The sequence below is a fragment of the Cricetulus griseus genome (genome assembly GCF_003668045.3).
Source record: "Cricetulus griseus strain 17A/GY chromosome 1 unlocalized genomic scaffold, alternate assembly CriGri-PICRH-1.0 chr1_1, whole genome shotgun sequence".
NCBI lineage: Eukaryota > Metazoa > Chordata > Mammalia > Rodentia > Cricetidae > Cricetulus > Cricetulus griseus.
Genome location: NW_023276807.1, coordinates 212,689,889 through 212,705,586, shown reverse-complemented (window position 1 = coordinate 212,705,586; position 15,698 = coordinate 212,689,889). Strand labels below are relative to the sequence as shown.

General features: G+C 39.4%; 1 protein-coding gene across 2 annotated transcripts in view; it reads left to right on the top strand.

Moving 5' to 3' along the window:
• Xpo4 (exportin 4) overlaps positions 1-15,698 on the top strand; it is a 93,981-nt gene that overhangs the window by 41,037 nt on the left and 37,246 nt on the right. For both annotated transcript variants that reach the window (XM_027390463.2, XM_027390464.2), the window contains one exon: positions 12,363-12,475. In XM_027390463.2, coding sequence (XP_027246264.1) covers positions 12,363-12,475 — 113 coding nt within the window. The remainder of the gene's footprint in view (positions 1-12,362; positions 12,476-15,698) is intronic.

Sequence of the window (15,698 nt, the reverse complement as noted above, 5' to 3'; positions counted from 1 at the left end):
CCTCTGCCTCCCAAATGCTGGGATTAAAGTCATGCACCACTATTGCCTGGCAGTCTTATTGTAATTTGTTATGCTATGTTCAGTTTATGGCCCTGGGAGACCTGCTCTGTTCTAAAGGGAAATAGAAGGAGTCGATCTGGGGGATGTGGGAGGTGTGGGAGAGAGGAGTAACTGCAGTTGGGGTATATTCTATGAGAGAAGAATACAAAAATAAAAAGAACAAAACCAAAGGCAGGGGTGGAAAGATGGCTTAGCATCTTCTAGAGTACCAGGGTTCAGTTCCCCAGCACACAACCATCTAACTCATTTCAGGAGCTCTGATGCCCTCTTCTGGCCTACTTGAACACCACGCATTCATATGCATGGAGCTGTGCGGTGGCGCACACCTTTAATCCCAGCAATCTGGAGGCAGAGGCAGGTGTATCTCAAAGTTTGAGGCCAGCCTGGTCTACAGAGCTAGTTTCAGCACAGCTAGGGCTACATAGAGAAACTCTGTCTTGGGGGAGAAAAAAAAGAAGAGGTCATATATGGTAGTACATGCCTGTAATCACAGCATTCACTTGGGAGACTGAGGAAGACTACTCTGAGTTGAAGGCCAGCTAGAGTTACATAGCAAGACTGAGTTTCAAGAAAACCAGTAAAACAAAAAGACATTGAAAAAACTTGGAACAGATTTTAAAAGTACCAGTCCATATGGAGCTATCAAAACATTAATTATGTATGTAGTGAAATCAACAAAAATTACACTGCATATATCATAGCCAATTCTAAAGTGTCTGTTTTAGGGGAAAATATAGTTGGCAGAGAGTTACTGTTTTGAAAAGAGAAACAGTTCCCTAAGAGTTTGGAAACAAAGTTTGTCTGAAAGATACACACTCATAAAATATTTTATGAAGTCCTTAGATAAAGCGTTGGAAAATAATTACTGCAGTGTTACTGAAGGAAGATGTAATTCCTCTAAAGGTCTTGAGGGCTGCTGGATGAGGTGTTCGTCCTGTGATCTCAGCCTTCAAGAGGTCATCAGAAGAATCAGAAGTTCAAAGTTATCTTTGTATACATAGTGAGTTTGAGGCCAGCCTGCTATACATGAGACCCAAAGAGAGGGCCAGGAATCAGAAAGGATGGCTAATAGTAAAAATGCTTGCTACTCTTCCAGAGAATTCAAGTTTAATTCCCATCACTGATGTTGGGCAGTTTGTTTGGCTCCAGGGGATCTAATGCCCTCCCTTGTGGTCTCCATGGATATCCATACCCACATGCACAGACACAATATACATAAGTGATATGTATATGGTGGCACACACCTTTAATCTCAGCACTGGGGAGGCAGAGGCAGGCGGATCTCTGAGTTCAAGGCCAGCCTGGTCTACAGAGCGAGTTCCAGGACAGGCTCCAAAACAAATACAGAGAAACCCTGTCTGGAAAAACAAAGATTTGGAGACACTGGCTTTGAACTCTCAATTCTCCTGTCTCAGCTTCAAAAGGTCTCTAAATATTACTGCGTATTTTCTTATTGTGAAGGTACTAGGGACTTAGCCCAGTGGTAGAGTTCTTGCCCTACATGTGCAAGGCCCTGGGTTCAATCTCCAGCACTGCAAAAAATATTTTTAATTGTACTAGGAGTCACGTAGAGAAAGCTGTGATACCATTGTCAGTACAAGAAACAATATAGCTGACCCCCAGACACGTGCCTTTAATCTTAAGTGCTTGAGGTAGAATCATAAGGATTATGCACATCTCTACATAGTGAGATCTTGCTGCAAAAACACAACAAACAAAAAAATGTAACTGATCTGCATTATGTGTTCACATTTTTGTCAGTTACTTGCATATGCATTTTCTGCAAATGATCTCACATGATACATGGCCTTCTGTGATTGGCTTCTTTCACTTTTAATGTACTCAAAACCTTATATGTTCTAATTGGAGTACATAGTCAACTCCTATGCAGAATGTACGTCAGTATTTCATTCTTTTTAATATTTAATTTAGTATTCTGTTATGTTGCATACCAATTTTTATTTATTGTTCATCAGTTACTGAGTAGTTATTGCCAATTTTTGGCCCCTAAGAACAATGTTGATGGGTGTAGGGTTGTAGCTTAGTGATGGAGGGCTTGCTTGGAATGTGAGGGTTAAATCCATGGCAAAAGGAAAAACAGCATGTTGCTACCTTGTTGTGATGCTTACTGTCAAGTAAGTTGTGAGCTTGACAGACTCTAGAATCGCCCAGCAGATGGGCCCTGGGCATGCCTGTGGGGGTGGTCATTTTGATTTCATTAATTGATGTGGGATAACTCTTCTTCCTCTTTCATTTTTCCCCTCCCCCTCCATTTTTTTGAAACAAGATCTTACTGTGTATCCCTGGCTGGCCTAGAACCCCTTACCTAGACCAGGTTGGCTTCAAATTCCCAGAGATCCTTTTGCCCAGTACTCAAATTAAAGGCATGTGCTGAGCTATGTAAGTGGAGAAAGCAGAGTGGGCCCTTGCTTACAGGCATCCATCCCTTGTTCCTTCAAGCTCTTTCTGCCTTTATTTCCCTGCCCTGGGTGGGGGGGCTGTTTCTTGACCTGTGAGCTAAAATAAACCTTTTCTCCCTTCAGTTGCTTTTGTCAGGGTTTTATTACAGCAACAGGGAAAGACAATAAGATTCTTAGGCTCTCATGTATGCATGTGGTCTCAGTTGTGGAGGAGGCTTTGACAGGAAGGTGGTTTGAGCCCAGGAGTTTGAGGCCTTCTGAGTCATATACAAAGATCTAGTTTCTTATACAACAAAAAAGTCATGTTTCCATGAATATTTATGTATAATTTTTGGATAGGATCATTTTCATTTCTGTTGAGTAGACTGAGGAGCTAGATTGGTGGATCACAAGCAGTTCTGTATTAACCTTGTAAGGAATAGCCAGGTTATTTTTCTCAGAATGACTGTTTTACGTTCCATCAGCATTGTCTTGAGGGACTACTTTCTCCATAACCTCTGCAGCCCATACTTGTAATCTGTATTTGTCTTTCAAGGAATACTAGTTGATGTGAAGTTTGTTTTGTTTGTGATGTCTCTCTGTTTTGTTTGGGGGCTTTTTGAGATAGGATGTCACTATCTAGGTTAGGCTGGCCTGTGACTGTGCAGATTCTGTCCCTAGTGCTAGGTTTACAGGTTTGTACCACTGCATCTTGCTTGCTCATGGGATTCTTTGTTTCATGATTTTGACATGAGCTGCATAGAAGGCCAACTGTTCTTGTGCTTTATCTAGTTGCTGAGCTGGTTAGTCTTTTTGTCAGCTTGACACGTGCAGGGTCATCTAAGAAGAGGGAATGTCAATTGAGAAAAAAACGCCCCATTAGATTGGCCTGTGGGTGGTGTTGTCCCTAGGTAGTTCGTCCTGGATTGTTGAAGAAATTAAGCTAAGTAAACCATGAGAAACAAACCAGTAAGCCAGCACATGCAGGTATCGTCGTGTTTACTTTTTGTGGTAGGCTTCAAAGCACAGAAATTTATAGTTGATGATGTTCCATTTACCTAACTTTTTTTTTAAAGATTTTATTTATTTATTTATTTGTTTATTTATTAATTATGTATACAACATTCTGCTTCCATGTATATCTGCTCAACAGAAGAGAGCACCAGATCTCACTACAGATGATTGTGAGACACCGTGGTTGCTGGGAATTGAACTCAGGACCTCTGCAAGAGCAGTCGGTGCTCTTAACCTCTGAGCCATCTCTCCAGCCCCATTTACCTAATTTTTAAGAATTTGTTATTGTATGTCAGAAACAATCTGATCCGTGTTATATTCCTCTTTTTTCCGAGACAGGGTTTCTTTGTGGCTTTGGAGGTTGTCTATAACTAGCTCTTATTAACCAGGCTGGTCTCAAACTCACAGAGATCCGCCTGTCTCTGCCTCCCAAGTGCTGGGATTAAAGGCAGGCACCATCACCGCCTGGCCAAAGGTTTATGTTCTATGACTTCTGTATTTTTTGATTCACCTTGAGTAATTTTTCATATATAGTGTGAAGTGATGAATCACCTTTATTCATATACATGTGGACATCCAGGTGTCCAGCAGCTGATTATTGGCTACAAAGATAGAAGAGGCTGGGACAATGCCTTATTGGTCTCTGTAACTCTGTAACTATGAAACCAAGTCAAACTACTCTTCAGTTTGGAGTTCTTTGGACCGGTGTGGGAGAAACTATTTCTTGGAACCCTTGGTTTATTAAAAAAATATATATGTGTGTGTGTTCGAGGACAGCCTGGTCTACAAGAGCTAGTTCCAGGACAGCCTCCAAAGCCACAGAGAAACCCTGTCTCGAAAAAACAAAAGAAAAATAAAAAAATAAAAACAAATATGCTTGTTCACCCTACCACCTATGTGTTTATTACCACCTACTAAATACATATGTGGTAGAGCGAGTTAGCCATAGTTGTAGTCCTATTGGCAGTTCATAGGAAGAGACCAAAGATACTAGGAAACTCTGAAGGGTACACAGGCGGTCCCTACAGCAAACAGTTATCAGGCCCCTACAGCAAACAGTTATCAGGCCCCCAATGGCAGTAGTCCTCTAAACAGAAATGTGCATGTGAGTGTTCCCAGCAGTATTCTCCATAAAGTGGAAACAAACCAAAGGTCTCTCAGCTGATAAGCTAATAAATAAAATGTGGTATATCCATATAATGGAACATTATTTGTTAATTAAAAGAAATACATGCTAACACAGTTAAAGTGGAAAACACAGTACTGAGAAAGAGTCTTGTGAAAGAAGCCACTTAGAGAGCACTTTAATACATGATTCCATTTATATGCAGTGTTCAGAATGAGCGGATTGGAGACAGAACACACAATGGTTACCTAGAGCACTGGTGTTTGGGAAGACATAGGAGATGACTGCAAAGCATACCAAACTTCTTTCTGGTGTGATGAGTCTGTTCTAAAATTAGATGTGTTCGTGGTACATAACTGTGAATGGAGTAAAACTATTGAGTCACTGAACAAATTGTATAGTATGTGAATTATGTCTCTGTGAACCTCTAAAAATATCTGGCACGCCAAGGTTTATCATGCTGCTTTACTGATTAGGTACCTGCCCCCATGCACCCTAATAGTATAATTGCATTGTGGGGAATGATTTGAAGTCCTTACTGTGACGTGGAACATTGAAATTAAGGTAGTGGGATCAGTCCTGCAAAGGGTAACAGAAAGCCATGGTCTTAGAAAACAGAAGCCAAGGAGACTGAGAAGACTAGAGAAGATGAGAGCTTCAAATAAAGATAGCACCTGTTGCTGAGGTTAACTGGGAGATTATTTTCTGTTGCATCTCATATCTTTTAGATTTAATTGAACCTGTGGGAGAAGGGCATAGGCCATACTTTAGAGACTGAGTCGTGCCTAGTGAGTGAAGAACTAAGGTGATTATAGATATTTCATAGAATATGTCAGCTATGCTGCCTCCAGACTAGAAGTTTGAGTCAGGGGTGATGTGTTTTGTACTTGAAGTACTGGAAAGGAGAATATTTATTGTCCAAGGGGAGAGGAGAAGTAAGGATTCAGGAGAGATGTGATGCTGTAGTGTTAGGCCAGTGACATGGATGTTAAGATAGCCTATGCTCAGCTGACGTAATGATGAAGGTAGGGTAGGAAGCTAGCTGGTAGTGTGGGGTGCTTGTCTTCATGATACAGGGTTTAATAACTTCTGGCTGAGTCAGCTCTAAGTTTGTTTGAAAGTGTAAGAACACAGTGTAGAAATGAGCATCTGGTAGAATATTTAAATGCTGATATAAAGCAGGGTTGTGAAGTATTTTCTTCTGTCCTCTCTGAGTAATTAGTTTCACACCGACATGTTTCTATTGCTATCGGATCGAGTTGGTAAGAAAGTAGGTAAAATGAGTAATCAATATTTGGAATTATGCGTGCATTGTTCTTTTCAGGGGATTTCCCACATTTCTGTGGTGATATCTTGCTTGGACAAATAAAGCCAGTCTGAAGATCAGAGGATGGAACTTGCCACTAGCTAACCATAGAGGTCTGCAGGTCTGTACAGACAGACAGGAAGTGAAATGGCTGGGCAGACAAAAGGTACCAAGTCACGTGGCTAAACATAGATAAGAATTATAGGTTAATTTAAGTTGTAAGAGCTTGTTAGTAATAAGCCTGAGCAATAGGCCAAACAGCTTATAACTAATATAAGCCTCTGTGTGTTTATTTGGAGCTGAACGGCTGCAGAACCGGGTGGGGCAGAAACTTCCATCTACACATTACAAAAAAGGTATCATCCACCCCAAACAAACAAACAAAAAACCCAGCAGATTTTCTGACCATGGGTCATTGGGGGAGGAAAGAGTCATTGAAGAGCAGGGTCTTTAGTCTTTGGCACAGTTAATTTTGCCAACTGTAACCTGTATAATTGTTCAGAAGATTCTGTTTAGTTTTGTAGCTCTTGGACATGTTGTTCCCGCTGCCTTTCCTCCTGTCCATGCTGTGCCCTGTTCTTCCCTGGGTTCTAGATTGTGCTGAACCACACAGGGCTTCTATATCATTGTCATAGAGGGGCATTTGCAATACAGGAATAGGGGGTCAGAGTGGTCAGAGGCAGAGAAAGGAAGTTGGACCAAGTTTGTTGTTTCCAAAGCCAGTTAATATTCCCTTTCTACCCCACTCTGTTCACACAGTACTTTGTGTAGCTTAAGTTTGTACAAGAGTAGAAGGGATGGAATGAATATCTGTTTTAAGTCTAATGAGTGAACTTGCTTTCACAGACTTAGCTTAACTACTTTAAAACCTAGGCCAAAGGTGTCTTAGAAGCTGAAGCTTGTGTGTCAAAGGCAGCATTGTTCATTTTGGCTCAGGAAGTTCATTCATTTATTCGGGTGTCAGTTTGGGCAAGTTCGATTTAACTACTATAATGTTTCTCACTAGAGAATGATTTATTTAAAATTGTTTAGCACTTATAAGGAATTCTGTCTGCTGAGTTCTTAAATCCATGAGCCAGCAGCCTAGGTTATTTCAGTTCAGTCATTCTCTGTGGATGCCACAGCAAGGCAGTCACGGAGTGTGCTCTGCAGCTTAAAGTGTGGTGTTGCTTAATTTGGAAAGTGATGGTGGTGGGACGAGAGCTGCCCTCTGAGTTATATAGGCCTTCCTTGCCTTAAGTTTAAGTGACAAGTGAGTCATGAAGAAGTCAGGACTGTTTGTGCAGAGTTTTGGTTTATTGATTCCTAAAGTGGATCCTCGAAGGTCTTTCTGTGCATTCGAACTCAGGCAAACAGAGTCTTTGTTATTTTTAGAAAGTTGGTCTGTAGAAAGCACATCATGACCATGTGGGTTTTAGATTTTTGAAACAGAGTTTCTCTGTGGCTGTCCTAGAACTCGCTCTGTAGACCAGGCTGTACTCAAACTCAGAGATCTGCCTACCTCTGCCTCCCAAGTGCTGGGGTTAAAGGCGTGCACTGCCACTGCCTGGCTAGATTTGTTTAGATGAAGATCACACATGTCCACTGAGAGAGTTTCAGTAATTAGGGTTAACCCCGTGACAAGGGTTAACAGTGTGGTCCTACATCTCATCTTTTTATTTATTTATTTTTTTTAATTCCTTGAAAGAGCAAACATGGTGGGTTGGATGATGATACCTTTCTCCCTATAGGCTCATATACTTAAATACTTGGTAGCTAGTTGATAGAAACTCGGTAAGGTGTAGGAGGTGTGGCCTTGTGTCACTGGGGGCATGACTTTGAGGTTTCAAAAGCCCACACTTCCTAGTTATCTCTCTCCTTCATACTTGTGAATAAGATGTATACTGTCAGCTACTGTCCTAGCTTCATGACTGCCTGTCTGCTGCCATGTTCCTCACCTTAATGATAATGGACTAACCCTCTGAAATTGGGAGCAAGCTCCCAATAATTTTTTTTTTAAGTTGCTTTGGTGATGGTGTTTCTTCATCCCAATAGGAAAGTAGCCAGGAAAATAGCCAAGACAGGGAACTATGCTTTTTCATCTTCCAGCTTTGATGACTAGCCCAACTAATGTAATGCATGAAGGTAGTCAGTGTATCAGAGTGGAATGTAGAAGATTTAATTGCATAGAAATCTCTGAACCCACCTCCAAAGCAGCATCCTTGTCATCGGTACCCAAATGTGCAGAGCTTGACTGGATAAAAGTAATGGAAATGTCATATTTGATTTTTGCTCTTAGGCTCTGTTTTTAAAATTCACTTAGGATTGCTGTGTCTGCATGGTTTCAGGAGCTCCTGACTGGGCCAGTGAGGGAATGAAGAAAAGACACAGACTAGCTGAAATCAGGTGGAGTGGGGCTTTTTGATGGAGAAACTGCAGCACCTGGAAAGCTCAGCACAGTTACTGTTTACAGTTGAACAACTAAACATGGAGGCAGGATTTATAGCATACAGCTGAATTGAAGAAGTAAGTTTAGCTGACAGTCTCTTTAGGCCATGGGAGTGTAGGGGAAACTAGCTTGGGTATTTTCTGCACATTATCAACACTGTCAAGAAAGCTTTGCCATTTCCTATGGATCTAAAGCATTGGGGGTTTTGACATGGCTATTCTGATGCTTTTGTTGTTTTGGTTTCTTTTGAAGACAGGGTCTTATGTAGTCAAGGATGGCCTTGAACTCTTGATCCTTTTGTACCTATTTCCTAAGTGCAGGCTTATAGGTGTGTGCCCCTCCTGGTTTGGTAACAATCTTGATCCAGGTTTTATAGGACTGTACCTTCATGATTTTGAGCATCTGCTGCATTGTTTCCTATAGCAGCTATACCATTTTGTATGGCATATACTGGCTCTTTCATGTCCTGTATCCTCATCAGTACTGTGTCTGTGCCTATCTTTCTGCCTGTGTCTGCCTAGGGGATTATAGGCACATGCTCCCAGTTTATGGAGTGTTGGAGGCTGAATCTAAGTCTGCGTGCATGCAGAATAATCACTTTACTAACGGAACCACATCCCCACATTTTTTCTTGTTTTCATCATCATATGATATCCTTATTGAAGGTGTTATTAAATGGATAAGAACTTCTTTGCATATGTAAGTGCCTCTATGTATTTTCAAAGTATTTCCAAGCTACAGCCCTGCCCTATAGTTGAGATGGGTGTACTTGCTGAGAGCAGTATGTTGTTCAAGAACTTGACACAGAACACTTAGTAGGATTAGCCAGTGAGTCACTGGTAGGGGGTGATTAAAGTTGTCCTCTGGCTCTTGACCTAGTGTGTGTTTGTCTTGGTCCTTTAGTTATAGAATAGGGCAGGTGATGTAGATGTGCTTTTGATTTCTCAGAATCTTGTGAGCTTTCCTCTGCCGAAAATAAAAGAGGCTCTTTGTAGAGAGAGGGACAGGGAATGTTGAGTTAGTTTCTGCTCCAGTCTACAGTAGAATTTACGTGGCTCTGGTTGTTTTTTCCAAGGGACTAAGATGGCTCAGCTTAGAAGACAGTTTTAGCACCTCATCACCATCCTTTGCTAGAACCCTGGCTGAGAATGACTGGGCCTGTGCTTAGTGCAGGGACAGAGTACACACACTAGGCTTCTTAATTTGGCCAAACATGAGGAAGGGAAGGTTAGATGGGTTGACCCCCCCCTTTTTTTTTTTTTTTTTTTTTTTGGTTTTTCGAGATAGGATGTCTCTGTGGCTTTGGAGGCTGTCCTGGAACTAGCTTTGTAGACCTGGCTGGTCTCGAACTCACAGAGATCCACCTGCCTCTGCCTCCCGAGTGCTGGGATTAAAGGCATTCTCACCACCACCCGGCTTAAGATATTTTTTAACGAAATTTGCTTTACCATTCAAATAACTTTTTGTTTAAAAGAACTTTATTATATGAGAGAAAGCAAATGTGAGCACATGCTCTCTTGGCACAGAGTTCAAGTGCCATGGTACTTGTGGAGGTCAGAGAACAAAGCTGTAGCATGGGTTCCCTTCTACCTTTAAGTGGGTTCCTGGGATTGAGCTCAGTCAGGGCATCAGACTCACGGGTGCTTTTACTTGCTGGGTGATCTTGCCAGCACACAACTTTGTTTGTTTTTGTTTTTGAGATAGGGTATGTCTATATAGTCCTGGCTGTCCTAGAACTCACTATGTAGACCAGGCTGACCTAAGACTCAGAGATCCACTTGCTTCTGCCTCCTTAGTGCTTGAAGTAAAGACATATGCCACTGCACCTGGCTCAATATGCTTTAAGACATGGTTTTAAGATTTGAAACTTAGATTTCTAAGTTCTGACCATAGTGACTTTATCTATTTTTCTTTTTTTAAAAAATGTATTTCCACATTAAGAATTACTTGGGTTGAAATAGTATTTGAGATATCTTTGATTACAAAAATATTTGAATTACAAACAAAAAACTGAATTACCTTAGTTCTTTACATTATTTTGGTATGGTCTAGATCTGCATGTACATTTTTCCCTCACAGTATTATGTGGTCTCTGTAAAATATGCATATGTATATATGTATAGATACATACGTACATCACGCCATTTTAGGTCATACAGTAGTTAATAAGTTTCATTACTGACCTTTCACATAATAAAAATTAATAAAACTGCACTAAAGCTAGAAAAAGATAAATGGGTTGGTTCTCTGTTTCATGAGTTATAGAGCCTGTATTTCTTTTCCTAGTTGATCTATTCTAAGCACAAAAGATCCCTGAGCTGCTTTATTGTGAATCTCAAAGGCATATAAAAGAGAATAGCCAGTAGACTGTGAAATTAATGATAATGGCATCAGTAAATCTTTCAGTTTCTTTTTCTAAAGGTAACCAGCCTTTCAGCCAGTGTGTTGTGCTGACTGTATGTAGCTGGTGCTTTGGGGAGATGAATTCACTTTACATTGATGACTCTTAGTTGTCCACTGCTTTTTCAGGATTACCTTCCTTGGGGTTTCATTCTTTCTGTCCACAAGGGGGCAGATAAAGGAGGGGGAAAGTGTGAAATGAGCCAGTTCAGGGTTTCACTTTTGCTAGTCAGAATTGCAGGAGTTTAGGAATGACTTCAGAAAGAAACACTTACATCCTTTCTTAAGATAACTCAATGCCCTCTCCATCCACCTTCAGGGACCAAAAGAAAAAAAAAAAAAATGTTTTATTTTGTTTTCCAAGACAGGGTTTCTCTGTGTAGCCTTGGCAGTCCTAGAACTCTAGCTGTAGACTTAGCTGGCTTTGAACTCAGATCCACTGGCCTCTGCTGGGATTAAAGTAGTATGTATCACTACTACCTGGCTGACAAAAAAGCATTCTTATAAGCAGCTGTCTTTTAACGAGTAGTTACCAAAGCCTTGTTACGGTTTTCAATTTTCTCTGCATATAATTTCTCTCTAAAAATAATGAGTTGTGTTTAAAGAAATGATAGCATTTGAATTTGTATGCTTGATTTTTTTTTTTTTTTGCAGTGTTATCTTAGATTCCTATATCCAGATTTCTCATTGAATGAGAATTTTGCCTCATTCAGACTTTGTTTCCCAATGCAAGGGGCAGAAGTTACCCTCTCCATTGCAGGCAGCCTCTTATTTCTTAAAGCTGCAGTTAATAAGGTTATGCATACATTCATCAGTACCTACAAATGTGTGTGTGTGTGTGTGTGTGTGTGTGTGTGTGTGTGTGTGTGTGTGTGTGTGTATAGAGGACAACTTCAGAAGTCATTTCTTGGGGGCTGTCCATATTGTTTTTGAGATAGAGCTTTCATTGGCCTGGAGCTTACCAATTAGGCTGTCTGGCTATCTAGAGGGTCCTGGGGATCAAGACATCTTTGTCTCCCTCAAGCCTATGGGAATTTTAAATCAACATCTGTTTTCTGTCAAGTTGCTTAATTCTTTTTTTGACTTTATGTTGGGTTACTGTGATCTCAGTTTTTCTTTTTCAGTGTGAAGCATAAACTTTCATGTTCCTTTTCTGTTTTCCTATGAACATACTTCTTTTGGAAAACTGCTGGTTTTCCCTATAGGCTATTTGAGAGACATTTTGTATATATGATTTTAGCTGTTTAAGATATTAGGGAGGGATGTGATAGGGCAAATTTGCAGATGTTGATTTTTGTGTGTGTGTGTTTAGCTTCTGATACCTGTTTTTAAGTCATGTTTTTTCTTCTGTTGCCTCTATTAAGATCTCTGATTGTCCAGGTTTCTGTATCCCCATGGTTTGATACACGCAATGACTAAAACGGTTATCTTACATTCCTATAGCATTCTTTTTTTCAGCACTTAATGCCTTTTATTCCTTAGCTTCATGCATGAATTATGTAGCGTATGTGAAGAGGCTTAAACTGTTTCCATTGCATTCTTTCTGGCTGGCTCCTGTTATATTTAGGGTATACTTACAGTTTCGACAAAGTAAGAATGTTATTGTTGTTGACCTTGACACTAGATAACTGGGCAGACATTATATAGCTATGTTTGAATCCTCACAAAATGTGCTGTTGAAGCCAACAGAGTCCTGGCGGGAGACTCTTCTGGACAGCAGAGTCATGGACCTTTTCTTCACAGTAAGTCCTAGTCTTTGTCTCTGGTAGCAGGGGACATGGTAAGAGGAAATGCCTTAGTTTTTCCTTAGTAAAACAGGACACATTTCTTTTTTTCCTTTTCGGTTTTTCTTCTCATTAACTGACTTGCTGAAGGAGAAATATGACAAATCTTGCTAATGTACAAAAAGTTTCTCATTCTGAAGGGCTTCTGCCTTCTTAAGCAGAACTTCTTAGACTTTATAATCACAGGAACTCCTTCACACTCTTAAAATTCAGAATTTCCTACTAGCTTTTGTTTATGTGGGTTATATAGCTATTATCTCATTACAAATTCAAACTGATATAAGCAAAAGAAGATAATGGTATGAGTTTTGGGTTTTTTGACTAAAATATAACATGTTCTTATAATAAAAAATAAACTGAAAAATTCAGACTGAAAACATTAACAAGTATTTTATTTTACTAAAAATACCAACAAGAAACTATTACATTGTAATATAAATAACTTCAATAAACAAACACTTTAAAAACAAGTATAATGAAAATAACTGGGTTTTTGGTTTGTTTGCTCTATACTTTTGCAAATCTCTCTAGAGTCTGTTTTTCCTGTTTTAGATTTTATTTGGTTGGTATTTTAAATCATGTGACCTCAGGAAAAGCCCTCTGTGCATGCATGTGGTGCACAAGGGAGAGCAGAAACGTGTTAGTGCTCTTTTGGACACTATCTGCAGTGGCTTAGGAAGTTGAAGCTTCCCTGGACTACATGTTGAGAACTGTTCCCCTAGTGGGCTATACCTATAATTTACAAGACCTGAACGAAGTTGATATTGAGAGCAATTTATCTTAAATATTTCAGTTATAACTTTAAACATGTCTTTTAGTCTCAATTAGCTACAAGAATCAAGCAGAGTGTTCCCACATGTGCCAGTGAGTTTTAGAATTAAAAAATACAAGTGTATGTTGGGTGGTAATTTGCAGTTACAGAGCTGGTATATAGTTAGATCGGTGACTTATACAAAATAAAAACCAGTAAATCTAGATAAACACCAATTAAAAAGAAAAGAATAAGATAATTTTGTTCAATCTGAATTATTATAGTTTCTTTTCATGTGTTTTGAAGAATGGATGAGCCTTTTGTGATTGAACCATTTAAAATATTTCAGGACTGTGGTATATATTTTAAATGTCTATTGCACATTTGTCCATCCTTAGGCATACCAGAAAAAGTCGTTTTCTGCCATCGTGGCTTGTTGTGGAGTTCTGAGATTGCTCCCAGTCTTGTGCATTCCTGACAAGCACTGTGCCCCCGAGGTTCATCTCTCCCCTTCACAAAAGTTGATTCCTATGGAAATGCTCAGTCTGAGCATTAATCACCTTATATTTTCCTTTTTAAAACAAGAGGGAAAAATCTAAAAATGTAGGCAAGATCAAATGGTACTTGCAATTAAATTTTAAGGACTGTGGGCTGCCTCATTTGGCAGGAATTATTTTGATATGAGTCCAAGTTCAGTTCTTTGTAATTGCTCGATAGAAAGTAAGTCCCGCTCCAGCAGTTTGTGAAAAGGTGAAAAACTTGCTGGCAATGCTGCAAACAACTCTACTGGGTCTGAACAGCTGTCTAGACAAACCAGACAGCTGCTCCTGTCAGCTGTGAACTACCACATGCAAATAACTTTGATTTCAAAAGTTAACCCTTTTCTACTTTGTTGCTTTAGTAGCTTATGAGTGTAGTTCTTGCATTTAAGCAATTTATATAAACAATTTTAATTTGTAGCAAAAACCACATATTAATCTTTCTATTTGAGTTTTGTTAAATTTACCTTCACTTACATAGATTATCAAATTTAATCTTTTTCCATTAGATATCATTATTATGCTAGATTTCAGTAGATAAATATACTATTGCGTGGAGTGAAGACTTAAATTTATTGACTGGATTGGAAATTTAAATGATTTTGGTTGCATTCTGCTCTTCAGAAGTTTACAAAATTGTCAGTTTTTCTTTTCTTCCTACTCTTTTGGACAAAACTTTCCTGATTGTGATTCTGGTGTTTTGCCATTCTTAACTCCCTGCTTTGCTATGTCTTCCACCTGTGTCCTTTCAGTTTGCATTTAGCACAGAGACTCCCACTCTCCAAGCCTCACACACTGTGTGTTTACTGGGTGTTTGACTATGGGTGGCACACACTGGCATCTGATGTCTACACATGCTTCAGTAAAAATCTGTCTGTCTTTCTGGCTGACCTGTGCTTTCTGTGCTTATTTAGGGAACGTCCTCTCTGTTTGCCTCCTTCCCTTTGTTTCCTTTCTGTATGGAGATGGTGGATTTGTTCTTAAATTGTATGATGCCATTTAGATTGAAATCCATGTTCAATTATGAAGGGAATGCTTTCTCAGTGCTAAAATCGGCAGACCATGAATCTATGTATTGTCACAATTACTTGTTTAACATGAGTTTTATGTGACCCTTATTTCAGAACAAATTAATCCTTGGTCCCAAGACAGTTTTTCATTTTGTGTTGTTTTTAGATTGTCAACACTAGCTCTCTCATTAAGAACAGTTTTTCTTCTGTGCTATCATTTCTGGTCCAGGAATGAATGGTCATCTGGCTCCTGTGTAGTGTAGAGCAGATTGTGACAAATTTCTCTTATCCCAGCCTGCACTGTATGTGTTGATAGAGTCTGGCCATAGGAATCTTAGTGAACTTTGGTTAAGTTTCAAAGGAAGACAACACAGATTTAATTGTGTTTAAGATAAAGAGCTTTAATGAATGTATTCAAGAGTATGCAACCAAGACATGCATACAATGTTGTGTGATGTACTTTGTAAAGTTTAAACTACATTGGTGTATAGGTTGAAAAGTGGTTTTGTTCTAGAAAAGGGATTGGCAAACTCTATGTGCTATCAAGGATCACAGGAAATATTTTAGGCTCTGTAAATAATGTGGTCATATTCAAACTCTGTCATTGTAGCAAGGAGCCATAAATTAAAAATAAACAATCAAGTACAGCTGGTATTCCAGTAAAACTTTGCTGATGGTTGTTAAAATCAAGAACTTTGTATAGTCCTCTTTTGATTTTATTTTTTCTCTTTCAACTGTGTAAATATGAGAAAACCCCTAACCTCTACATCTACACAGACACAGGCAGGAAGCCAGATTTGGCCCATGGATCAGTGGCTTGCCATAGACCAGAATATATCTGGTCTAAAACATATATATATATATATAATATATATATATAT